Consider the following 27,382-nt stretch of genomic DNA (forward strand, 5'->3'; position numbering starts at 1 on the left):
TCGGGGAATATTTCAAACTTGCTAGTCAGAAATTCCCATTTGAATGAAATTTATGTAATCATGTTATTAATTGAAATACAAGCTTTTAATAACTCTTATTGGGTTTTTAAAATAATTTACATCCATTGTTGATAAATCATTAACCTTATGAAATAAATGTATACTACCCCATTTCGTAATATACCTCGAACGAGCCATTGAGGAGCAAACAAAATGGCAGAGATAGCTAAATCGCCAAACGATACACGTGAATACCGGTAGGTGGTAAAGTTCTCGTTTTATGCATTCGAAGTTGCTGTTTTGACTATTTGTATGAAACATCCTCCACATAGCGGATATTTAGTGATTGTTTGGAAAAACACCATCGTTACAAAACTTAAATTATAACAAATAAAGCACATACCATGTTCCACATGTTGCCCAGATTCCGGACACGTGCCAGCAATGCCCAAAAGTCCCAAAACACAACCCAGTAAAACACAAACGTAGGACAACAACAAGCATTGAGAATGTGTTTGTTAAAGTGTCACTAGTATTAAATTAATGAATACCTCTGAGTCTGAGTCTGTATGAATGAGTCACGAGTGCATTGTCTTGATTGTGCGAATATTTTCATGAATCATGATTCATGGGAATGGGATCATGGCATGTGATTGACCGGTAGTACCGTAGCGGTGTGATGTGAGTGTGAAGTTGGTTTCACGTTCGACATCAGACATTGGACATTCAAACGTCAAACACGACTCAGTTCCTCGTCCGACATTTAAATTGTATTTACGCACAAAAACAAAGCGTATGTAACGGGAGTGTTTATGTGCATACGACGCTATACGATCTTTGGTGCATTAGCCATTACGGTGTGTTCATATTCGCATGTCGGCTGCAGACGACAAATTTCGATTCCGACTTTTGAATGGTCAGTTTCACCATGGTCATGGTGGAGGAAGGAAGAGAAGGAGCTCGAACGAATGGACTTCAAAAGTCGAACCCGTGGTACCGCGGTCGTTTAACGACACCTCGTAATCACCAACATACCTTATACAGACAATGGGCGACCTGGCGTGTGTGAGTTTGTGCGTGCGCACTTGGTTCTTCACTCAAATATGGTGGGCGTATGTTGTATGGATATAATACAGAAAAAACAACTTTTTTGAGACCTGATAAAAATTGTGTACCTTTCGCCCCCCAAATCGAAAAACAAAATTGAAGACCAACCACCCTCGTGTGCTAATACCCACATTTTGAACCACCGCTAGCTAGCGAAAGTCACAAAAAATGGAAAAATATGCCATGATGTTTCTGTGAAACACCACAAACGGTTACTGAAAACGTGTATATTCACAATTCTTGTCTCCAATGATTCAACTTAACACGAAGGCAATGGCGCAGTCTGGCGGTAACACACCTTCGGTACAAAGAGATCTAATCCTGCTCGTTAATCGGCCGTCCAGCTGGAGGTCTCCTATCTTTTTTCGACTGGTCAGACAGGGGCATTGTCAGGTTATTCTTTTGTTACTCTGCGGTTTTGCTGATCGTTCGAGCTCCTTCTCTTCCTTCCTCCATTGGTTCACATGTCCAGACCCCAGGGGCCGGGCACCACTACACCCAGAATCAAAGAAGAAAGTTCAGGGAAACCACCCATGGTCAACTTGACCTGGCCCATGGGGTTTCAGTATTTTTTATGAATTTTGCAAATTTGAAGGTTGCTGTAAACACGTATTCACCATAAAGAAACAGCCTGGAGTCGATGCGAACAACGTCAAATTAAGAGTTGCAAGAAAAGGTGAAATTAGCCACAAGGGCAAATTTGGCGAAAAAAGACACATGAAAGGAGACAGAAGAAAGGTCATTGCTACAGAGCTGCAGAAGGAGGGAGTTGGTAATTGGTACTACCATACCATCAGTCACATGACAGAAGAAGAAAAGACAGCCGGAAATTTAACAGCATGCTCCTCCACTGACGTCCTACATGAATACTCTCCGAAAAAAAGGGAACAGCAAAGCTACACGACGACACTCTTCAGGAAACCAAACTTCTGCAAGAAGTGTACAGAGAAGTCCACCCTGCATCAAAGTACACAAATGGGGGCTTTGTTCAGTATTTGTCGTGTTATCCCTTCAAGGCCCATCTCATGATAGACGAACAGGCAGAATTATATAGAGAGGCGGCTAAAAAAGATGATGTTGTTTTGCATTTAGATGCGACCGGCTCTATTGTGAGAAAGATCCCCTACCAGCCGAAGGGCATCTTCTACTATGCTTTGATAATAGAAAATCCAGTGGAAGGAAAAGCTGGAATTCCAGTAGCCGAAATGATAACAAATGACCAGCATACGTCTGAAATCAAGCACTTTTTGTCTAGATTTCCGTTCTTGGTCAGCAAGGAAAGAAGCGTTGCTTCTGTGGTGCCTCAAAGGGTAGAAACCGATTTTTCATGGGCCTTGTTGCAATCGGTTTTGCATGCTTTCAACAATGAGGACTGCAAGGGCTACCTCAAGAGAACCTACAAAATTGTTCATGGAGATGTCCAGCCAAATTTGATGAAAGGAATAAACCTACCCACACATATGCGATGCCCACATGCTGAAGGATGTTTCGCGAAGATTAAGTCAATTAACAACCGACAAGCACAAGAGGCAGTTCATCCTCTACTGCTTTGCACTTATGCAGACCCAGCATAGTTTGAACAGTGACCAAGAAAGCCAAAGTGTCGAGTCTGCAGTGGTTACCCTGGACCAGCTGTTTGAACGAAGTAACGTTCGATCTGAAGTAAGAGAAGCAGAGGAGAAAGGAGATCAGATCGAATTCCAAGAGAGGGAAGACTTCACAAACATACGTCTTGAAACAATCAAAGAGAGTTCACCTTGGCGTAAGTTGTTTACACGGGTGGCAGAGTGGCAGAGAGGCAGGCAGCTGTCAACGAAGAAGATGACGACGAGGGGAAAGATATTGCAGCTTCATGCAGCAATGCATACCACACACCAGGACTCATAACGCTGTTGCTGGACCAGTTTCTGCATATTTACCCTCTGTGGAGTGCACTTTTGTTGGGAGATTTAGGAACATACACCCAAGGTAATAAGTCCTGCAACCAAGCACCTGCCATCAATCAAGTGACAAATGCACTTATTGAGAACTGGTTCGGAATAGTCAAGAAAGATTTCTGTCCTGGCCGCCGCTTACGCCTCACTGCTGGCCAGTTCATAAGGAAGGCGTTTACCAAAGTTTGCGGAAGGCTTGGAGAAACTCGATTGAAGCAGGCAAGAAAAAGAAAGACAAAATCAGATCGATGGGAAAACACCGGAAAGAGAAGAAGATAGGAAGGAAAATACTTCAGCACTCCTAAAGTCAAACTACCACCTCCAAAGCCCAAGAGAAAAAAAGGGGGAAAGTGCAAGGAAAAAAGTTGGTGAAAAAAAGGATTGCAGAAGACAACCCGAACCTGCAAGAAGTATGGAAGAAATTCGAGAGAGTCATGAAATAAAAACACACGTAAATTAATGGCTGATGATGCATACATCACTCACCCAGTACGGTTAACTTGTTGTAGGGTAAATATATAATTTTTCAAAAATTCATAAATAATACTAAAACCCCATGGGCCGGGTCAAGTTGACCATGGGTGTTTTTCTTGAACTTTTATCATCATTTCTGTATGTAGTGGTGCCCGGCCCATGGGTTTGGACTGTGAAACTGACCATTCAAAAAAAGGAATCGAAACACTTCGCTTTGCAGCTGACATGCGAACATGAACACACGTAAAGGCATGGCTGATGCATCCATCACTCACGCAGTACGGTTAACTTGTTGTAGGGTAAATTAATAATTTTTCAAAAAATTAATAAAAAATACTAAAACCCCATGGGCCGGGTCAAGTTGATCATGGGTGATTTCCTTGAACTTTCGTCTTCAATTCCGGAACACTTCATTTTGCAGCTGACATGCGAATATGAAAACACGTAAAGTAATGGCTAATACACCAAAGATCGTATAGCACCGTATATGCACATACACACTCCGTTACATACGCATTGGTTTTGTGCATACATACAATTTGAATGTCGAATGAGGAACTGAGTCGTGTTTGACATTCGAATGTGCAATGTCCAATGTCGAACGTGAAACCAACTTCACACCGGTATGTGATTGCGATGAGTTGTCAATGAAAGATGAAATGTTCTTTTTTAAGATTGAATGGAACATTCCTTCCAAAATGATACTTTATTTGACTGTAGTCCGAGTCAATTTAAATTTTAGTACTGGTCCGTACTTATCATAAGTTAAGCAAGGCTCAAACCCAGAATTTTTCGCTTGCAATGACTCAGAATCAGATGAGAACTACGGCTACGACTGTTGCTATTTATTAAGCCTAAGGCTTTAAGAAGCTAAGGGGGAGGGTGTTGTTAATTTTCGGGCAACGCATGATCCTTTCATGCTGTAGCCTTGGTCTGAAGCCATGATGGGATATACTAGCCGTACCTGCAGGTTTGTAGCCACCAGTTTGGTAGTTGCGATAACGTAACCCTCCTGCAGACGGTGTAGACGCCGTCAGGAGGGTTACGTTATCGCAACTACCAGTTTGGACTTGGCCTAATTTTCAAAAATATTAATTTTCGTATTTTTCCAGTGCTGTAAAGTTGCTGAATGGTTTAACAGCACTCTTAATCTCAGACTTGTCCAAACTTGGTCAAGGAGATGAAGGGGACGACTGTATTACATCGGAAGATGACCTCTCACACTCGGAGGATGAGGAAACCCCCTCCGAGGACATGGAGTTAGGATCTCCCCCTACGGCGGGCCTTACCATTGGGACAAAGCCCATTGCTTTGAATCCAGATCCAGATGAGAGAGGAAATAGGCCTGATCCATTGATGGAAGAGGAAGGTGATGAGGAGGAGGAAGAAGAAGAGGGGGAAGATGATGAAGAAAATGAAGGAAGATCATCCAAAAAGCCACCTCCGAAGCAATCCAAATTGGTATGAAGGAATAGGGGTGTGTTTAAAGGGACACGTTGCCTTGGATTTGGCGTGTTGGTGTATGAAAAGTATTTGAAACCGTTTGTTATGAAATGCATATGGTTAGAAAGATATTTTAAAAGTAGAATATAATGATCCACACAAACATGCCTCGAAACTGCATGGTTTTCCTTTTATTTTGCCAGCCAACACAGTCAGCCATAAAATTTGACTCCACCCCACAAAATGGCGTGTCGTGTTAGTTTACGACGTATTAGGAAAACTGTGCAATTTCGAGGCTTTGTGTGTGGATCATTATATTCTACTTTTAAAACATCTTTCCAACCAAATGCATTTTTTAACAAACGTTTTTCATAGACTAACACCCCCGATCCAAGGCAACGTGTACCTTTTAACTTGTATTTTAATCCTATATGTAAACATTAAAACTAACATGTGAACATTTTATTTCAAAAGGTGGTCATGTTTTTTTTAAGAGATCGCTGGAAATCCGGAGCGAAAATGTCCAAGCAGGATGATGATAATCCCTAGGAATACACAAATTCAAATCTCAACAACTTCATTTATTTATTTTGTTTGTATTTTTGTGGGGGGCAAATACAGGCTGCTGCAGCTTTGTGTGTCGGCATTGGGAGTTTCAGTGAACCAGATGACATTCCCGGCTTGGCTCACTTCTTAGAACACAGTGAGTAATTTCCAAGTTTTTTTTTCATGGTGTCGTTTTAGTATGTTGAGATAAGTATTTTTTTATATATGAACAGGCAGGCACAAAAAAGACTACTACATGTAAATAGTGAGTTATATGTAAGTTATGTCCAAATCTGTAAACATTCATGTTTTAAATGATAATAATATTAATTAATTGATTTTGTATTGCACTCTCGCTAGAACCAGCCTGTTCGAGGGCGCATAACATTAAACAAAAAAAAGCATAAGAAAATTACATACATGTAGTAAACAGTTTTAAAAAAAATTGCTCTCATTTCTCAAAAACTACAGCAAATATACCAATGATGTGCAGCGAGAGTTCCATTGCTTTGTAAAACGCATGCATATCAGACTGTAGCACATCGATAGTGTGCTACGCATTACACTGTGCGCGAATACTGGTGTGTGCACTGGTTAAAATTAAAAATCAAATCTGGGATGTGATGGTTAATGAACCAGAGAGATTTCAGCTCTTAATTATGAATATTTATGGGATATAGTAATACACATTACACTACCTTCAAATTTAATAAAACTTTATCTCTTCAAATGTCTGAAAAGTATATATATATATTTTTTTTTTCGAAACCAAAATAGTTGACAAAGTAATGGAGAGCATTTCTTTCTTCTCTTTTGATTCAGTGGTCTTTATGGGCAGTGAGAAATATCCAGACGAGAATTCCTTTGATGCATTTATAAGGAAACACGGAGGGTCAGACAACGCATGTACAGACTGCGAAGAGGTGAGTGAGTCCGTAACTTGAGTGACATTGTACAAATCTGGACATAACATTGCTTCCAAAAAACATCTGCTGGTAAATAATTTCTTAATTTCAAATGTCGCTTATCTAATGTCAACTTTCAATTTGTTCTTAAAGACGACGTTTATCTTTGAGGTACATCAGAAACACTTCCGTGTGGGATTGATACAAATCTGGACATAACATTGCTTCTGAAAAACAACTGCCGGTAAATAGTTTCTTAATTTCAAATCTCGCTTATTGAATGTCAACTTTTGATTTGTTCTTTGAAGACGACATTTATCTTTGAGGTACATCAGAAACACTTCCGCGAGGGATTGATGCGATTTGCTCAGTTCTTTACCTCTCCCCTCCTTAAAGCGAGCAGCACGGACAGAGAGCTGGAGGCTGTAGATAGTGGTAAGCCTTTTTACAATTGTTAAACAATAAAAATGTTTGTGTCCTTGAGCAAGATGCTTTATATTATAATTGCTTCTCTTTATTCATGGGTATAAATGGATCCAGGCAAGAGTAGAGGTAGATTGTGTATAAAAAAAACCTTTAGAGCGCCATAGCAGCCCAGTGTTGTATACTCCCCAGGGAGCTGACTACAATTAGAGGGATGTTATTGACCCAATGATCATCGAACATGTTAAAGGAACACGTTGCCTTGGATCAGTCGAGTTGGTCTTTGAAAAGCATTCTGTAACCGTTTGTTATAAAACGCAATGGGTAAAAAGATGTTGTACAAGTAGAATACAATGATCTACACAAATATGCCTCGAAATTGCGTGGTTTTCTTTTTACATCGTTGACTAACACGGTCGGCCATTTATGGGAGTCAAATTTATGACTCCCATAAATGGCCGACCGTGTTAGTTCGCGACGTAAATGGAAAACCGTGCAATTTTGAGTGATACTTGTGTGGATCATTATATTCTACTTTTAAAACATCTTTCTAACCATATGCCTTTCATAACAAACGGTTTCAAACGCTTTTTATAGACCAACTCGTCTGATCCAAGGCAATGTGTTCCTTTAAATGCATTGAAATGGTTATTATAAAATTCACTATCTAAGAAATATTTTTTGGGTTCTTAAAATTAAGTTTTGATTAATTACACAAGGTGTACCCTCCTTGTAGCCAACTCTATAACATTGGGCCCGCTGGATGTTGACAATAGCGTCTTTTCTGCCCACAGAATTTCAAATGAGTCTTCCGAGCGATCACCATCGCAAGCAGCAGATGTTGGGCTCCTTGACCAGAGACAACCACCCCATGGGGAAATTCATGTGGGGCAACTCCACATCGCTGAAGACCGAACCGGCGGCCAAAAATATTGATGTCCACAAAAGATTAATCGAGTATCGTAAGAGGGTCTACTCAGCGCACTATATGACCCTGGTTGTACAGTCCAGAGGTTAGTCATTCTTAAAATAACAATTGTGTTTGGATTTTTAACTTGGTGCATTTTTTTTGTACAGAGTTAAAACCTGAAATCTTTGTTTTACATATTTTACCCCCAAATTAAAAAAAAAATGTCAGTCCCCAAAAGCTGTTTTTCTGTATTGTATCCTTAAATATCATGTTTTTAAAACTGAAACCCGGGAAAGTTGCCAGAAAAATGATAACCCTGTTTATATGGTTGTGTGTACATTCTTAGCCTCCTTTAGCAGTCATCAAAAGAAATATCACCATTTTCCAGACAGGTTAATATTTTTTACGGCTGGAGATATCTCTATGCATTGACCTACAAACCAACTTCAAGAAAACAATGAAAGCCAAGGTGCAAGAAGGACAACTGTAGTATACAATATTTTAGGGGGTATATTATTATTTTGTTGAATGTACCTAGTCGTAAGCAGACTTCCCAGGTAAATCCATATATTTTTTGTATGTGCGCATGCTCAGAACTCCGAAACAATAAGCAAGTCTGCTGCCACCTAGCATTCCAAAGTTTCCCATTCTTCAAATTTTGTTGCCCACAAGGTTTAAAATGGCACATGTAGGATTTGTTCGGAAAGTTCCTTAAAATCAGACTCCTCTTCTTTTTTCCTAATATTACTTTAGAGATGCTGGATACATTGGAAGGATGGGTGAAGGAATCATTTTCAGACATCCCGAATAAGTAAGTATGAATTGCACAGAGACCATGTTACCTCTTGGCCTTGGTGCCCCTTGATAAGTTTTCCCACAATCTTGAAGATTTTTACAAATGAATATGGTCTTGCCCTCTCAATTTGTTTGTTTTGTGGAGTCGAACTTCCGTCTTTCATTTCAGTGTCACTTCCAAATTGGTGCTGATTTTAAGATTGTTTAAGATTGTTTGAAGGAAACTAACGGTGAATTTTAAATAAGTTTTGGTTGATTAAAGAAAGTTGACTAGAGTGGGACTCGAACCTTTGACCTCTGGATTAAAGCCATTTATTTTTGTTTGTTTATCCACAGTGGCCTAGAAAGGCCATGTTTTACGAAGTGCGGAGTGCCGTTCGATGCAGGCAAATTTCACAAGTTGTACAAAGGTATGTGGAAAGCACTTGGGTGAACCCCTTCTCTTCACAGTATATTGTAACTGGATTTTTTTAACATGCATTACACAACACACAAAACCATTGACTTTATATTTTCTGTGAACATTTTTATTGTCATTCTTACCAGGGTGGTGGTGTACAACGATTTCTAAAAGTGATATTTTAAACATATTTTATGACTTCAACAAATTTACAGTGGTTCCTGTGCAGAAGGCTCATATATTAGAAATCACTTGGTCACTACCTAACCAAAGACAGTACTACAGGTGAGTTGTACAATTCTTGAAGACTTAAACAAGTTAACTTTGAGGATTAAAATTCCATATTCCTGTTCCCTATGCGGGAATATTTTATTGTCAAAAATCACCCCCTTTTTCCAAAGCTATTAATAATTTCTTTTGTCAATGAAACTCAGTTTGGACAAATATAAAAGGTGTTTCCTCAATGACAATAACCAATTTTGAGGGCTTGAATAGTTTGTACGGTCGTGATTATGAAGTGCAATCAGAAATAATGGTCAAGTGTCTTGCTAAACGACACAAGTGTCACGACCGGGACTCAAACCCACACTCTAAGCTTGGGTCCGATGCTCAGCCACATCATTCACAGCTTGAAGATGAAGATTCACTTTTGTTTGCGCACATGCCCCTTGCCTTTGGAACCATCTCCCTCATCAAAATTCGTTCAGCTGAGTCACTTGAAGTTTTCAAGAAACATCTTCCTGTTCAATGGTTGATTGCTAAGGGAAAACGTTTCCTATAATAAGTGCCTTTATTTATTTGCTTTATTGTACTGTTTCGTGTAAAGCGCTGATGTAGCCCGTGTAAAAGCGGTCTATAAATACCTGTTATTTTTTATTATTTTAATTTAGTTTCCAATTGTTATTTCATCTCAAGGTGTAAACCGCTCAACTACCTTTCTTGGCTGATTGGTCATGAAGGACATGGAAGCATCTTGGCTCTCTTGAAGAAAAGGTAAGATATGCTTAAAGACACTGGACACTATTGGTAATTACTTAAAGAAATTGTTGGCGAAAAACTTACTTGGTAACAAGCAATGGAGCTCTGTTGATAGTATAAAACATTCTCAAGGCGTTAAAACCACCAGAGCTGCATACTCTGCTGATAAAAAACACCAGAGAGATCTGCGCTCTTAACCGCTTAGCCACGACATGACATTGGATTTATAGTGCTTCTGTGAATTAATTACTACCATTGTTTCACACACAGGGCCCTTGCTCTGAGCCTGTTCAGTGGTAATGCAGACTCTGGGTTTGAGCACAACGACACCCACGCTATGTATGTCATATCAGTAACGTTGACTGATCAAGGATTTCAGCAAATAGAAGAGGTCAGTATTTTATACTTTGGTTTTCCATTCTCTGCTTTCTTTTTGATCTATTTTGTTCGCACCTTTTACAGGGATGAGCAATTTCAGACATTTATCTGAATTCAGACTTTTTAAAAGTCTGCCTAGTGTGCGAAAAATTCTGGGTTTTTTTTTCTACGAGTGAAATAGACACTGCGCAAAGTGGAGTGGAAGAAGCGTCGAAGAACTGAGACGAGCAGCGATTAAAAGACACCAGGTGATGGGGGCAACTCAAGGAGTGCGCCCCAATTACAATCTGAGGACGAGGCGGCCACGGACGCAAGTCTATGCCGAATGATGATGATGAAATAAGTCAATCTCTTTGATCTACTCCTTCATCACTGAAAATACTGTGGTTTTCTATACCTATCTATTTGCCGTCATCACTGAGATCAATCAATGGAAATGCGCATGTGTGCATGCCTGGAATTGCACACAGGCCGCGGATGCCATGGCCTCCGTTAACCCCTTGTCTTGGCCTTGGTGCCCTTTCAAAAGTTTCCCATTGACTTAAAGACACTGGACACGATTGGTAATATTGTCAAATACTAGTCTTCTCACTTCGTGTATCTCAACATATGCCTAAAATAACAAACCTGTGAAAATTTGAGCTCAATTGGTCGTCAAATTTGCGAGATAATAATGAAAGAAAAAAACACCCTGGTCACACGAAGTTGTGTGCTTTCAGATGCTTGATTGCGAGACCTCAAATTCTAAATCGAAGGTCTTGAAATCAAATTCGTGGAAAATTACTTATTTCGCGAAAACTATGTTACTTCAGAGGGAGCCGTTTCTCACAATGTTTTATACTATCAACCTCTCCCCATTACGCGTTACCTAGTAAGGTTTTATGCTAATAATTATTCTGAGTAATTATCAATAGTGTCCACTGCTTTAAAAAAAAAAAAATCCAATGGAAGTGCCCTTTGCAAAATGAAAATGGCCTTGCAATTTTAAAGATGAAAGTCCAGGCCTGTGTGTGTGTATATGCTGCTCACAAAACACCATCAATGATAGGGTTTGGTTGTGCTCAGTGAGGGCGCTGTTTCGGTCTTGTGACATTGTATGCAACAGGTCCATATAGTATTTGAGGCCGTGTTTGAAACGGCGACTAAGGTTAAAGCTATAGCCAGATCATGCGCGTCTGCCTATTCTTCAACACAGACGCGCTGATCTAGCCGTAGCTGTAGCCAAAGTCACCGTTTTGGACACGGCCTGAGTCTGTCTAGTCCTTTGACTGACATTGATGTCTCATATGTCCAACAGGTGATCGCCATTGTCTTCCAGTATATCAAAATGCTCCAAACAATAGGACCACAGGAGAGGTAAGACAAAGACAAGCAATTCATGGGAATAATAGTGTGGGGACCTCGTCCTCACTGCGCGATAATGACTGGCTCGGTGGCTAGCCGTTGTGAATGGATCAAGCCAATAGCGACCAGCCACGAACTGAGTGGTTTAGGGCATCAAGTTCTGGTGGTTAAGTCATCGGGATGTGGGTTGAATACTTGAGCAGGATGCTTTACTCTAATTGCATCTCTCCACCCAGGGGGTAAATGGGTACCTGCGAGGGTAGAGGTCGATATTGTGTTTAAAAAAGGCCTTTGGAGTGCCACTGCAGTCAGGATTGTATACTCCCCACGAAGCTGAGAAAGATTAAAGGACCGAATGGGCCAAATGACCAGCCGTCGATTTCACCAAACTCTTCCTAACTTAGGATTAATCTTAGGACTTAGGACGAGTAAAGTTCTATATCCAAGGATGTATGATGCATTGAACCCATCCTAAGTTAGGACGGGTTACTCGTCCTAACTTGTGATAGGATTAATCCTAGCGTTTCATGAAATCGGCTGCAGGGCACTTATGTAAAGCGCACTGTAATATTGTAAAATAAGCTGTACAAGAACTAGTTATTATTACTATTATTATTATTATTACCACACAAATATAAAAAACTGTTCAATCAAATTTTGTTGAATGAAGCATCTTTTATCCTTTTTTCAGAATATTCCGAGAAATTCAAACGATCGACGACAATGACTTCAGATTCCAGGAAGAGGTATGCCAAACACTTTGAAGGAAAATAATTAGTATATAATGATTGCATCTGTTTGATCTGTCTTACACCTCTTAGCAATTCCATATGAGAAAAAAGCCAAAAACAACAAATTTCAAACTCAAAGAAAACCCAATAAATACAAATGTTGCAAACAGACAGAGTGCTTTGTTTAAAAAACTGTAGACCCATCCGAGCCCATCCATGAAGTTCGTAAATAGATGGTAAAAAGTTGCTACTGCGTCCACTCCATTTGCACACAGCTTAAGCCGGTTCGGCTACTTTTTTTCAGTGCGGGGCTTAAAGGGTCTGTGTAACTTTTGTAGGACAAAAAACACAACATCCACAGACTTATACTAAACTTACACAGTTTGAAGATAATGATAGTAGAAAGCTTCCCTGAAAATATTGCGTGCTGAGGTGCTGTAGTTTTTGGGAAATGAGTAAAACAATGTCATGAAAAAAAATGTTGTCTCATGAGACGAAAGTTATTTTAATAATTTACAAACATACTTTCATGACATTGTGTTACTAATTTCTCAAAAACTACAGCACCTCAGTAAGTAATATTTGAAGGGAAGCTTTCCAGTATCATTATCTTCAAACCCTGTAAGTTTAATGTTAATCTATGGACATTTTGAAAAAGTACCCAAATCCTTTAAGTAGCTCCATGAAAGTGAGCAGTAAATTGAACTGATGTATATTTATCAAAGTGATATTAGAATTGTCATTTATTTGACAGCCAAGTGAAATTCCTATTCATACTTGCCATTATACTTAATGACCTTTGACCCTTGACCCTTTGACCCTAGACTGAGCCCATTGAGTATGTTGAGATAGTATCGGAGAACATGCAGCAGTACCCTTCGAAGGAGTACCTGACTGGGCCACTCTTGGCACCAGACTACAACCATCAGGTAAGTGGCTGCTGCCAATGGCTCGAAAAACAAAAGGAGCAAAGACTGATCTTAAAGGAACACGATGCCTTGGGTCGGTCGAGTTGGTCTGTGAAAAGCGTTTTTAACCGTTTGTTATAAAATGCACATGATTAAAAAGATATTTTAAAAGTAGAATATAATGATCCAAACAAGTATCATTCGAAATTGCACGGTTTTCCTTTTACCTCCCCGACAAACACGGTCGGCCATTTATGGGAGTCAAATGGCCGACCGTGTTAGTTCAAAAAGTAAAAGGAAAACCACGCAATTTCGAGGCAAATGTGTGTGAATCATTGTATTCTACTTTTAAAACACCTTTCTAACCATATGCATTTTATAACAATTACAACCGCTTTTCAAAGACCAACTCGACCGATCCCAGGCAACGTGTTCCTTTAACTATCTATCAATCTTAATTGCTAAGCAAAGTGTGATGACACAATACAAATCACTATGGCCCTTTTGGAAATCACGGCTTTTGCTTTGGATTCGGCTTCAGGCTCCGTTCTCGCGTCTGAAGCCCTGAGCACGTATGCAAAGCACGCGCAATTCTCAAAACAAAAGCCGTGGTTTCAAAAAGGGCTTTGGGTATTTCCCAAGTGTCATGTGTTACTAGGCACTTGCAAACTTAATCGTGACGCAACAAGTGAATTGGGTCAATTTGTTTAAATTTATTTAGTTTCAATTACATGTTGGACCCTTTGTTTTTGCTGAAGAAAAATAGTAATGATATAAAACTATAAAATCAAATCATTTATTTTTCCTGATTTGATAGTCCATAGCTTTTTGCACAGACTGCCTGTGTGCGGACAACGCAAACTTCATGCTGTCATCAAAGCACTTTGATGGTCAGTGTGATATGAAGGAGCCTTGGTACCAGACTGATTATAAAGTAGAGAGTGTTCCCAAGGAGTGGATAGACACGATACAGGGTGAGATTCTTTTCATATCATAAACCAACAACAGGCAGGGGGCCCGAGTTCACAAAGAGTCAAGATTGATCGTAACTGCAAATCAATCAAAGTTGCTTAGTAAAGTGTGATGTTACAATCTAAATCACTATGGTGATACTGAAAATTTGTCTTACGATGGATTTTATTGCTTTGTGGAATGGACCCCATTGGTAATTACTCAAAATAATTGTTAGCATAAAAACTTACTTTCTCACTCAAATGTTGAAAGACTTCAGGCCTGCAGCCGTTTATAAGGCATCTTATACAAGCCTGTCAGTATTCTCTTGCAACTTTGATGACTAATTGAGTCAAAATTTTCACAGATTTTTTTAATGTTATGCATATTTTGGGACACACCAAATGAGAATACTGGTCTTTGACAGATACCAAAGGTGTCAAGTGCCTTTAACCTTTTTGTAAAGTAGCCTGAAAATAAAATAACACATTTCCCAAAATATTTTATTCTAATCTGAAACGGATAAAAATGTGAGCATTTTAAACAAGTAGGTTACACAGTTTTTAATAGCACACATGGCAAGTTGAGAGGTGGTGTTTACTAGCCTGTAGCAGTTTTTAAACTTTGAACTTCTGGGTCTAACCTGGTCCCAACTATGTTGAGTTGTACATTTTGAGCAACTCTGTTTCTTCAAGTACTTTAGTTTAACAAAGATTATGGTTTATACAAATTATATTATGTTGTTGTAGAGTATACTTTTGCCATGATACATGAAAGTGAAATCAATTTAAAAAATCAACAAAGACCCTTCTAAAACACTCATATATTTGTTACTTATTTCTTTATTTGTTGGTTCTGTTCTTAACAGGTTTAGAATTGAATCCAGAACTTTACATACCGGAACCTAACAAGTTTATAGGTAAGAAATGGAAAAACAAACGATGGGAGAGCCATCCATTTGTAATTTCCCAGCCCCCCCCTCCTATTCCCCGCCCCTTCCTATACCTCCTTCCCAACATCAACTTTTCACTTTTATTATTGTATTATTTAGTTCACTTTATGCTTAAGCATTTTTTACATGACGCAGTTGACCTGAACATGTGTTATGAGATGTTAATCTAGTATAATTTTGAGTGTTGTGTTTGTTGCATTTCATAGTTTACTCCAATTATTTTTTTTTACTCTTTTAAGCAACAAATTTTGAGCTGAAAACGCCAGATATTCCTGACACTGATTACCCAGAATGCATCTTGGATAGCGAGCAGAGCAGACTGTGGTACAAGAGAGACACAAAGTTCAAATCGCCAAGAGGTAAAGAGACTAAGGCCGTGTCCGAAACGGCGACTTCGGCTACAGCTACGGCTAGATCGCGCGCGTCTGCCTATTCTTCAACACTGGTAGACGCGCTGATCTAGACGTAGCTGTAGCCGAAGTCGTCGTTTCGGACACGGCCTTAGATCCAGTTTCAAGGGATTGCTTACTGTAAGCGAAACAACCACTCTAACATTGTAACAGATTGGCAAAGAAAGTTTCACCTTTTGCTCATGAATTTTTAAAATTTGCTATGAGAGATTGTGCATCATCACAAAGAGGGACGTTCACTTGAAGGTGAGGGCTACACTTAACCTAATGACCCAAATCAATTGCCACAAGGGGCTGAAACGGGGTTTCCTTGTCTCAGTCCTTTAAGTTGTCAACCACTGGTGCTCAGAACCAACACTACTCAAAAGAGATACACACATGGTGCTACCGCAAACTCACCTAATGCAAAGTTTCAAATCCTACAAACACATTCATATTAATAAAATGTTTTTGTAGTTTTCTTCCATTAAGCTGTGCTTGCTGGAAGTCCAAGCTCTGTGGCTCAGTTTCTAAATCTGCGATAAGTAAACGTCAAAGACTGATTTTCCTTTCTTGTTATATCCAGGTCACATCATATTTCATCTGATCTCGCCCCTCGTCTACACCTCTCCAGAGAACCTTGTCCTCTTTGATTTCGTAGCGACCATCTTGGAGCACAATCTATCTGAGATTGGCTACGAGGCGGACACGGCTCAGCTGAGTTACAGTCTCAAGACGGAGGAGACGGGTCTGGTTGTTAAGATGAGTGGCTTCAATCATAAACTGCCGGTAAGTTTAATAATAATGATACTGATAATTGATGTTAATTTGCATCAGGGATAAAGAATATTCATTTTTGGTTTTACCCATATACACTGATGTGTGTTAGCAATGTATACTCTGTACTTTCCAGAGTTCTGTGAAAAAAGTCACAGGCATATTACTCGGGTGTGATTCGAACCCACAACCATTTGCAATACTAGAGCAGTGTCATACAAACCAAACCATCGAGGCTGCTGGGTATCTAGAGGCGCTTTATCACACCCCTAGGGGCATATCAAGTCGCTCAGTATTTTTTCCGGCAAGGTTTGTGGAGTTACGTATTCTTTTGATTGTTGTGATTTAAATGTAATTTTAATTGTTCATGTTTAAAGTAATTTTATTGCTGTTTCCTTTGTACATTTTAATGAGTGTAATAGCTCATATGGGTCTATTTTATATTGTATTTTCTTGTATTTTTTATTAATATTTTATTGTTCGACGCATTTGAACAAAATTATATTGGAATTTGCGCATTACTTGAATAAATGTATTTCATTTGAATCACCGTTAATATTGCATGCCCATCTTCTTTTCAGCTCTTATTCGATACGATAGTTGACTACATCGTGAACTTCTCGGTGACTGAAGAATTGTTTGAAGCAGTGAAGGAATCTATGGTAAAGTCTTATTACAACCATGTCATCAAACCAGGCAAGCTCAACAAGTGAGTACCAAAAGTTTTATTCATTTTACTTTTTTTTTGAGTCATGTTCTTTTTCCAACATTCTAAGGAGTCAAATTGTATTTTCAGCACTTGAGCAGCCAATAGCAAGTTTGGGTGAGCGACTAAGGCTTGACCAGAAACTGTGACAGAGCTCTCGAAAAGACCATAGTCGACCATGCTCCAGAGCATGGATATCTTCAATCTCCCTGTGCTTTATGGTTTCTGGTTAGTCAAAAGTTGGTCTAGTCAGGTGTAGTCGCCGTCCGAATTTGCTCCAAGCTGCCTCTCTGGACCTATTTTATTGAATTTGTCAACACATCATGTTTCTGTTTTAACTTAGTTATCTGAAATGTGTTGCAATTGATATGTATGGGATTTGAGGCGGTGCATGGTGAGGTATCAATATATTTTTTGTTTGCAGTAACACCATGTACACATGTATCTCTACGTGCCAGGTAAATTTTGTTCTTTAGAGAACTGTCTCGGTAGATATTCTACTACCGTGGAGTAGATTTTGGAATTCGGTAGACTTCTCAGCTCTGAAAAGAGCTGTCATGCTTTTTAACTACTACCTCGGCGGAAGGTAGAAAATTGGCCGGGACTACTACTTTAGCTTTTAGTGGAGTGAGTTCTTAATTGGTCTCAACGTTTTTACTAGCTTGCTCTAATCATAAGTTAATATTTACAACATGTGAATGAAACTCTTATGTGATTCAACTTTGTGTGACATTTTAATCCACAACATTGACATGTCGAAATTTTTAACGGTTTTGATTTTGATAATTGTTTCCAAGTGGTCAAATTTATTTAAAAATGGACACAAATATTTTCCTTGAATTTTGTCAACAGTGATGTGAGGTTATCGATTCTACAGTTGATTAAGTGGACGCCAGTCGACAAACGAGCTGTGGTCAATGAAGTCACTCAAGATCTTGTCCTACAGTTTGCTAAAAGATTCAAGAAAGTTTTGTTCATCGAGGGACTCGTTCAGGGAAACTTTATTGCAAAGGTATGTTCTAGTCATGAAGAATTACAGTGAATAATTTGTCAATTTCCAATTTATTCATTCATATAATCACCGTCATGTAGCCTTTATAATGGCTCTGCAAAAGAAAAGGTGGTCACACCATGACAAAGGTCTATTACACCTGTTTTAGACAGGGGCTCTAGAGTCGTGCTGATCAAATAGGTTAGGGGTGACTCTAGGTCTACCCAACTAAATTTTGGTTTCAGACAGGCATACTTAACATAACATTTACATGGTTCGGCTCATGACAAGATCGACGTCTGAAACCAAGGCGCTCCAGAGTCGACTCAGACTGAAACAGTCGATCTTTTTACTTCTAGCGCAGCCAGCCGCTCCTAACTTATTCACAAGGGAAACTGACTGGGTAAATTTTGAAATGATTTTCTGAAACAAAATGTCGCATCCCCTTAAGGTGATCCCCTGGCTGCCACTTCCCAGGTTGTATCGTAATTTGGGTGTGATCCCTGGCTACACGGCAGTTAACGGTTGTATGGCTTCTGACTGGCACCCCCGAACAAAGATATTGACAAAATAGGGACACCGCCAATATAGGGCTAGATAGCTCAGTTGGTAGAGCGCCGGCACGTTAATCCGGAGGTCGTTGGTTCGAATCCCACTCTAGTCAATTCTTTGCTCAACCCCAAAAATCCTAACTATTTCAGACGTCAAACTTTTCATGTACTTAATTCAGAATTTGGTTCGTGCGACTCTGGAGCACCAGTCTGAAACAGGTGTTACATAAAGAGTAACAGTTTTGCTTGTAAGAAAATAATGGTAGGAACTTAATTGTTTCTTCAACATTTGTCTCTGTTAAAGGAAGCGATTAGTTTTGAAGAGTCCCTACGTACCAAGTTGAAGTGCACCCCTCTGCCCAAAGTGCAAATGCCCACCACTAGGGTCATCCAGTTACCTGCTGGGGCTCAAGTATGCAAGGTCAAAGGTTACAACTTAAATGACGCTAACTCTGTGGTGACCAACTACTACCAGTCAGGGCCGGGTACCATCAGGAGGCTGAGTGTGATCGACGTGCTCATCGTAAGTGATTTTTTTTTGACTGCAGGTTTGCCTTGAACTTTTTTTTTAGTGACCAGCTAGAAGAACCAGTTAGCTTTTTCACTGTTCTTATTTACATTTTGTAAACATAAAAAGAGAGGATCTTTTCCAACACTAAACTAGCCAGCCGGACCACTTGGAGATAATTTTGACTGGTCCCCAGATGTTGTAACCAGTGTCAAGGGAGAACGCTGATCTAACTCCAGCTCATCTGTCACTTGGTGGATCCATTGAGCAGCCATTGAGTTCTGTTCTTAAAACCACAGTCCTGTTGGTTTCCATCTTGTCTGTTTGTTTGTCTGTTGTTTTGTACCTTGTCACTCTAAATCTTCTGTATTTGGCATTCAACTCGTGTTACTTTGAGGTGTGGCGTAGCTTAGCGGTATAGTCAAACCCGAGCTCTGGTGTTTTCAGCAGCAGAGTTTGGGTTTGAATCCCGTTCATGACACTTGTGCCCTTGGGCAAGGCACTGAACCATAATTGCTTCGTTAGCATTTGTATTTTATGACATGAGTCCGAATGAATAATTTGTCAACTTGATCTTTATTCTTAAACAGACAATGATGGAAGAACCTTGCTTTGATGTCTTGAGAACTCAGGAGCAACTTGGGTAGGTGGCTTTTTTAGATCGTCAGAATTATTTTGTCATCTTATGATTGGTTGTGCGGTTTCATTGAAGAAAAAAGTGCGTCAACAACCTCCTAGCTTGACACAATTTCTTAGAGTCCTTAAGGACAAAAAGTAGCTAAGCACAAGCAAATTATGCTTACCAGAAAAAGGCTACCGACTAGATAGTCTCTAGATTTTTTGTTTAAATCCAGCAGGGCTCTTCTAGCACTTATTTTCCATTCTTAAAATTTTCTTCAGGAGTTCAAGTTTTGGTGTATGTCTCTTTTAACAAACATTTTGTTAATGGTCACAGCTGGTCTGTTTTACATTTACTTACCTTTGCATTTTAAAATATTGAATACTTATATATTTGCTGTCATTTTTCGGTTTGTGATTGTTTGCTAATTTTAACCTGATTTTGATACCTTTCTTCTTAATCCTTATAATGACTGTTCAATTTGATATTTTTTAATGTTACTCTGTAAGCGCCATGGATCACTGTTTTTATCGATGGATTTTGAGCTGCATAAATTTTTCTTTTATTGCTATTGATTCCTTTTGATGTTTTATTATTGTTTTTAACTTTTGTAAAAAAAGGTTAATTATTTTGTGTAATTTATTTTGTGTAATACTTTTATTGTTGTTCTTTTCCAGCGCCTGGAGGCGGATTCTTTCTGCTATTGTTTTTGCACTTTATAAATTTCTCCTTATTATTTATTATTATATTATTGTTTGTAAGAGGGAAAGACCTAAAAATGTTAATATTTCAGGGTTGAAAAAAAATTGACTAGAGCACGCTTTGAACCTGTGAGCTCCAGATTAGCGTGCCAACGCCATACCAACTGAGCTATCAAGCCCAATGATGGTGGTCTCCCTATTTTGTGAATAATATCTTTGTCAAATGGGTTCTGACTGGCACCTTAAAAAAAAGATAATGACAAAAAAGGGAGATACTGACTCTAAAGGAACACGTTGCCTTGGATCGGACGAGTTGGTCTATAAAAAGCGTTTGAAACAGTTTGTTATGAAATGCATAGAAAGATGTTTTAAAAGTATTTTTATAACAAACGGTTACAGAACGCTTCAAGGCAACGTGTTCCTTTAAGCCTCATATATTCATTGTGATTCATTTTCATGTTTTATAATTGTTTATATCTGTTTACTCTTGTAATAAGGTTTGCTAACGCTGTAACTGATTTTACTTGCCTTTTAACTTCTGAAAGTGTTTTCCTTGCCTTTGGCTGGATTATTTGGCTGTTTTTGCTTCATCTTTTGTCTTGATTCTGAATTTCCTAATCATTTTGTACATTGCTTAGAGACCTTTTTGTTTTATGCCCTTCATAATTGTTTGCTATTATTATTATTCGCCAACATCAAGGGTGAATAGCTCAGTTGGTAGAGTGCCAGCACGGTAATCCGTACACAGTAGGTTGCAGGTTCAAGTCGTACTCTAGTCAATTTGGCTTCGTTTAACCCTAAATTGTTAAAAATTGACCAAAGTTATTTTCCCTTGTTGTTAATTACTTAATATTAATATTTATCTTCTTTTGTTTTTAATCCTCGGCGTACAGCTACAGCGTATACCCAACATGTCGCAACAGTTTTGGGATTGTAGGGTTTTCTGTTACCGTAGCAACGCAAGCGACAAAGTTCAGGTAAGTTGTCATTGGGAAGTATTTTGAAATTGATACCCCCCCCCCCCCCCCCCCAAAAAAAAGGGGTCCCTGTAGTACCCTGTTCTGAAACTGTCTGGTCTTAGTGTCTTTTTTTTTTTTTTTTTGATGCATGAAAGAATTAGTCCTAACTTGAGTCTTTTTCAAGATTGATCTCTTTTCTACCATTACTGAAATCAAAACTGAAAACGTTCCTTTTAATCAATAATTGGCGTGTTGTATACTATGACAACATGGGGCTTATATTTTCTCTTTTTTTTTAATCCAATTTGTTTAATGAATTTTATTTGATTTGCTCTTTTTAAACTTTCTCATTCTGCCTGTTTCATGTCAATTGAGACTGACCATTTATGTTTATATCATAGTTATTTGACGTTTTTAATTTTCTTAAGTATTCTGAAGTTTTTAAGTATTCTTAATCTGTTTATCTTAAATTTGGGGGTATTTTTCTTAACTTGCTTAAATTCTTATTTATTGTTATTGGATATTTGTAATATTCTTAAGCATTCCTAATCTGTTTATCTTTAATTGACTGTATTTTTCTTTACTTGCTTAAGTTTTAAATTATTGTTATTAGACATTTGTTATTTTCTTAAGCATTCTTAAAATCTGGTTATCTTAAATTGTTTAGTAATTTTCTGAACTTGCTTAAATTTTTAATCACTGTAACGCCTCAAGACCCTTTTGGGATCAAGGGACGTATATAAAAGCAGTTTTATTATTATTATTATTATTCCTCCACTCCCCCCTCGACAGCGTTTTACACGTAGAGGAGCGAATTGACACCTTCCTAGAAACCTTCCAGCACAAGATGAGAACGGCGACGACGGAGGAGGAGTTTAAGACCAACATAGACTCTCTGATCAACCTGAAGCAATGTGCGGACAACCATCTTGGTGAGGAGGTGGACAGGAACTGGTGGGAGATTCTCAGCCACACCTATGTCTTCGACAGGTTGCAGCGAGAGGTAAGATTTTTTTTTGAATTTTGAATTTGTTACTTTATTTCTTACATGTAGAACAATACAATATTACGATAATAGAACATTATCATGTGAAGCATTATTATAATAACACGTTTGATTGACTTTGTTTGTTGTCGTTTCAGGTGGAGGCCCTCAAGAGTCTGTCTCAGCAAGAGGTTTGTGATTTCTTAGTGGATCACATCAGGGGTGGAGCTAACTTCCAAAAACTCAGTACTCAGGTATGTCACCTCAACATTCCAATGTCAGGCATGGTATTCCTCTGACTTGATTTCTTTTTTCTCTCAGAACAGTTAGTAAAATTGTTTTTAAAAGCCTGCACAGCCTTCATAATCCTATACCATGTGTACATAGTCACCATAGTGTGGGTTTGAATCCTGGTCTTGGCATTTGTGTCCTTGAGCAAGATACTGTATTATAATTGCTTCTCTTCACCCAGGGGTATAAATGGGTACCTGCGAGGGTAGAGGTTGATATTGTGTATGAAAAAGCCTTCAGAGCGCCACGGCAGCTCAGGGCTGTATACTCCCTGTTGGGAGCTGAGAAAGATTAAACGGATGTTATTGGACCAATGACCAGGGCACTAATGTAAAGCGCATTGATACGGACATGTAAAATGCGCTATATAAGAATTTGTTATCACTATTATTATTATTATTATTATTATTATTATTATTATTACATGTAGGTCAGCCCTTGTACTGAATTCTATTTTCCTACCTTTTTGTGCTTATTTTATATGACACTTTGGGCTTGGAATTTTATCTTTGAGAGGGGCAAGATCATCTTCCTTATTATTTGGTTATCAGGCTCCCCTTTTACCCAGCAGGGGGCGACCAGCAGCGGAAGCTCCACAGCAGGAGTGCGTTTTGGTGACCCCAACCAAAGCCCAACCGACTCAACGAATGGGTTACCGGTTGGTCTGAACAGCATTGTCACTGTGCTCAACCGAACACGCGAAAATGCTCAACCGATGACCAATGTTTCTGGTTGGGGTCGCAAAAACGCACTCCTGAGCTATGCTGGTTCTCCCTAGCGGCCGTTCGACCTCACCCTTTCTAATATTATAAAAGATTAAACTAGTATCTGTTGTTGTTTTGTTTTTATTAAAAACAAATGCAAACCATTTGATTTTTGTTATATAATGTGATCCATCCAGTGATTACACCTATTTTTGTGTGAATTATTCATTATTCAAACTATTCAAAGCAATGGGATACTTTTAAGATGATAGCTGGCACCAACTTATTGTTCCTTCTCCATCGTTCTCAGCAACAAGAACAATGGAAAAGGACTGGTGAGTGGAATGCCTGCTATTGTCCCCCAAAATCTCCCATTATTGTAGGTTAGTTGATAAATAACAGTTAAAATTTATGCCTAGTATTTAATGGAGTCTCCCATTATTGTAGGTTAGTAGATATATAACAGTTAAAATTTATGCCTAGTTTTTAATGGAGTCTCCCATTATTGTAGGTTAGTTGATATATAACAGTTATAACTTAGGCCTAGTATTTAATGGAGTCTCCCATTATTGTAGGTTAGTTGATATATAACAGTTATAACTTAGGCCTAGTATTTAATGGAGTCTCACATTATTGTAGGTTAGTTGATATATAACAGTTATAACTTAGGCCTAGTATTTAATGGAGTCTCACATTATTGTAGGTTAGTTGATATATAATAACAGTTAAAATTTATGCCTAGTTTTTAATGGAGTCTCCCATTATTGTAGGTTAGTTGATATATAACAGTTATAACTTAGGCCTAGTATTTAATGGAGTCTCACATTATTGTAGGTTAGTTGATATATAACAGTTATAACTTAGGCCTAGTATTTAATGGAGTCTCACATTATTGTAGGTTGGTAGATATATAACAGTTATAATTTATGCCTAGTATTTAATGGAGTCTCACATTATTGTAGGTTAGTTGATATATAACAGTTATAACTTAGGCCTAGTATTTAATGGAGTCTCCCATTATTGTAGGTTAGTTGATATATAACAGTTATAACTTAGGCCTAGTATTTAATGGAGTCTCACATTATTGTAGGTTAGTTGATACATGTATATAACAGTTATAACTTAGGCCTATTATTTAATGGAGTCTCACATTATTGTAAGTTAGTTGATATATAACAGTTATAACTTAGGCCTAGTATTTAATGGAGTCTTACATTATTGTAGGTTAGTAGATATATAATAACAGTTAAAATTTATGCCTAGTTTTTAATGGAGTCTCCCATTATTGTAGGTTGGTAGATATACAACAGTTAAAATTTATGCCTAGTTTTTAATGGAGTCTCCCATTATTGTAGGTTGGTAAATATACAACAGTTATAATTTATGCCTAGTATTTAATGGAGTCTCCCATTATTGTAGGTTGGTAGATATACAACAGTTATAACTTAGGCCTAGTATTTAATGGAGTCTCACATTATTGTAGGTTAGTAGATATATAATAACAGTTATAATTTATGCCTAGTATTTAATGGAGTCTCCCATTATTGTAGGTTGGTAGATATACAACAGTTATAATTTATGCCTAGTTTTTAATGGAGTCTCCCATTATTGTAGGTTGGTAGATATACAACAGTTAAAATGTATGCCTAGTTTTTAATGGAGTCTCCCATTATTGTAGGTTGGTAGATATACAACAGTTATAATTTATGCCTAGTTTTTAATGGAGTCTCCCATTATTGTAGGTTGGTAAATATATTTATATAATCCAGGCCTAACGTTTAAGTTGCTTCTTGTGATTAAAAATGAGTTTATTCAAATCATGGGAACACTATTATTGTTTGTCTGAAATGTCTCTAGTTATTTATTTACTATTTGCTTTAACACTATAATAACTTTATATGCTTTTGAATTTTTTACCTTTCTATGTACTGATATTCTCATATTGAATTATTTTCCCAAAAGAGTATGGATTGAACATATTAAATTGAATTGAATTTCTCTGAGCAAGTGGTTTAGTTGCTATCAAGTTACTCAAAAAGTAGAATTTCAGAATAACTTCTCATTTTTTTGTAATCCTGTCCTGTTTGATTACCTTTGACCCTGTAAACAGGTCGTTGGAGTTGGCAAGCTTGAACAGCATAACCATGACTCGGTAACTACGGCGATAGATGGACACACGGATCAGTCCAATGGAGACAATCCAGGGACAGGTTTGGTATTTCTACCCTTGGATGAAGCAGACAGCAAGAAGGTCGTCAACGCAATTGACTCATTCAAATCAGCCTTGTCAGTGTATCCAGTGACAAAAATAACCAGCTGATTCTGATTTATTCCAGTGCTTTGCTATGAAAGGTATAAATGGTGCTCTCATTACCCTTTTAAAGGCAGTGGACACTATTGGTAATTACTCAAAATATTTAGTAGCATAAAACCTTACTTGGTAATGAGTAATGGGGAGAGGTTGGTAGTATAAAACTTTGTGAGAAACGGCTCCCTCTGAAGTGCCATAGTTTTCGAGAAAGAAGTAATTTTCCATGAATTTGATTTCGAGACCTCAGATTTAGAACTTGAGGTCTCGAAATCAACCATCTAAACGTACACAACTTTGTGTGACAAGGGTGTTTTTTCTTTCATTATTATCTCGCAAGTTCGATGACCGATTGAGCTCAAATTTTCACAGGTTTGTTATTTTATGCATATGTTGAGATACACAAACTGTAAAGGCTAGTCTTTGACAAATACCAATAGTGTCCACTGCCTTTAATTCGAGTTGAACAAAGACAAATTTGTCTAGAATGGGACTTAAACCTGCATCTTCTGGATTTCTGCCAATCATTATTTTTAATTGATAATTGTTTATTCTTATGATGCGGACAATGACATTCTAGTTATAATTCTAAACAGTCTGGTGCTCTGCCAACTGACTGACACCCGCAGTACAGGACAATGGGCCAAGAACTAAACATTTGCTTATATTTTTTTTAATGGGTAACTTTTCTTGAAGCTGCTCACTTAATGTTGTCATTTTCTTAATCTTTTGCAATTTTTACAGTCATGCGCCCTCGAACAGGCTGGTCCTGGAGAGAGCGCAATATAAGATCAATAAATTATTATTATTATAAACATTGTGGAACATCTTTCATTAATGCTTGGCTAATGTATGTACACTGTTTATTTTCTCTTCAGATCAAGTGATCACATCTCAAAAAGATTGTTCAGCTGCTTCACTGCAAAAGATAAAGTGGGAAACTTCCCTCAACCCCACAACCCTTCCCTTATTAAGATCAAGATGAGATGGGAAGGGCTGGGGAAAGCCTTGAGCAGTGCAGGGCACTGGTCACATCAGCAGTGCGGGGCACCAGTCACAAGAAATAAACCAATCATGAGTAAGGGAATTATAAAAATAAATATTTTGCTAGAATTGTTGATATATTTATACAAAAAAACTGTCAATGATTTTGTGGACAACTTTCCAATGACAAAATGATGTATCAATCCATTCACGGTGTGCAGCATGCTTACAGCCACCAATCCTGCCCTTGGAGTTAAAATCAGCCTCGCTACCATGGGCAGCGCGCCGTATCGTACCTCTCGTCACTAACCCCGGGGAGGGATGTACTGGGAAACAACGCTGATTGGCTCAGGAAATTGGTTATGCATTAGATGTCAAATGCGTGCGTGCGTAGTTTTAAGATATTTGCATGTTGATCACGCCCGCGTATTTATGACACAAACACATTTTTAAAAAACAAAAACATTCTTTGAGACGAAAGACATGCGTGCGCGCGTAGAAAAGTCTTAGTTTGTAAGCTCATTCTTGGCTCATTTAAATGTGCTAGCATATAGCACATTTAACTTTGCCAATTCCAGGGGTTATGATCGAGTTAGGCATGCATGGAAAGAAATGACTCGGTGTGATCGATCACCCCTGGGAACAGGGTTGAGTTAAAATGTACATAAAGGAATCAACTTCCAAAATGGCGGAAATGGTAGTTGCACATTTTGCCTAGGGGGTGGTCTGC

General features: G+C 38.4%; 1 protein-coding gene across 1 annotated transcript; it reads left to right on the forward strand.

Moving 5' to 3' along the window:
• The first annotated feature begins 213 nt into the window (after nt 1-213).
• LOC117297734 (nardilysin-like) lies at nt 214-26,988 on the forward strand. Its single transcript, XM_033780883.1, has 27 exons — nt 214-257; nt 4,628-4,976; nt 5,580-5,661; nt 6,327-6,427; nt 6,718-6,844; nt 7,627-7,845; nt 8,496-8,553; nt 8,874-8,947; nt 9,153-9,222; nt 9,853-9,930; nt 10,186-10,306; nt 11,591-11,649; nt 12,329-12,383; nt 13,193-13,297; nt 14,094-14,250; nt 15,096-15,146; nt 15,419-15,538; nt 16,155-16,357; nt 16,927-17,054; nt 17,904-18,063; nt 18,898-19,116; nt 19,692-19,744; nt 21,315-21,398; nt 22,173-22,383; nt 22,524-22,619; nt 25,471-25,712; nt 26,547-26,988. The coding sequence occupies exons 1-26, from the start codon at nt 214-216 to the stop codon at nt 25,678-25,680; spliced, it is 3,234 nt and encodes a 1,077-aa protein (XP_033636774.1). The 3' UTR covers nt 25,681-25,712; nt 26,547-26,988.
• Nucleotides 26,989-27,382: the final 394 nt, after the last annotated feature.

This window comes from Asterias rubens, chromosome 12 (assembly GCF_902459465.1).
Source record: "Asterias rubens chromosome 12, eAstRub1.3, whole genome shotgun sequence".
Taxonomy (NCBI): Eukaryota; Metazoa; Echinodermata; class Asteroidea; order Forcipulatida; family Asteriidae; genus Asterias; species Asterias rubens.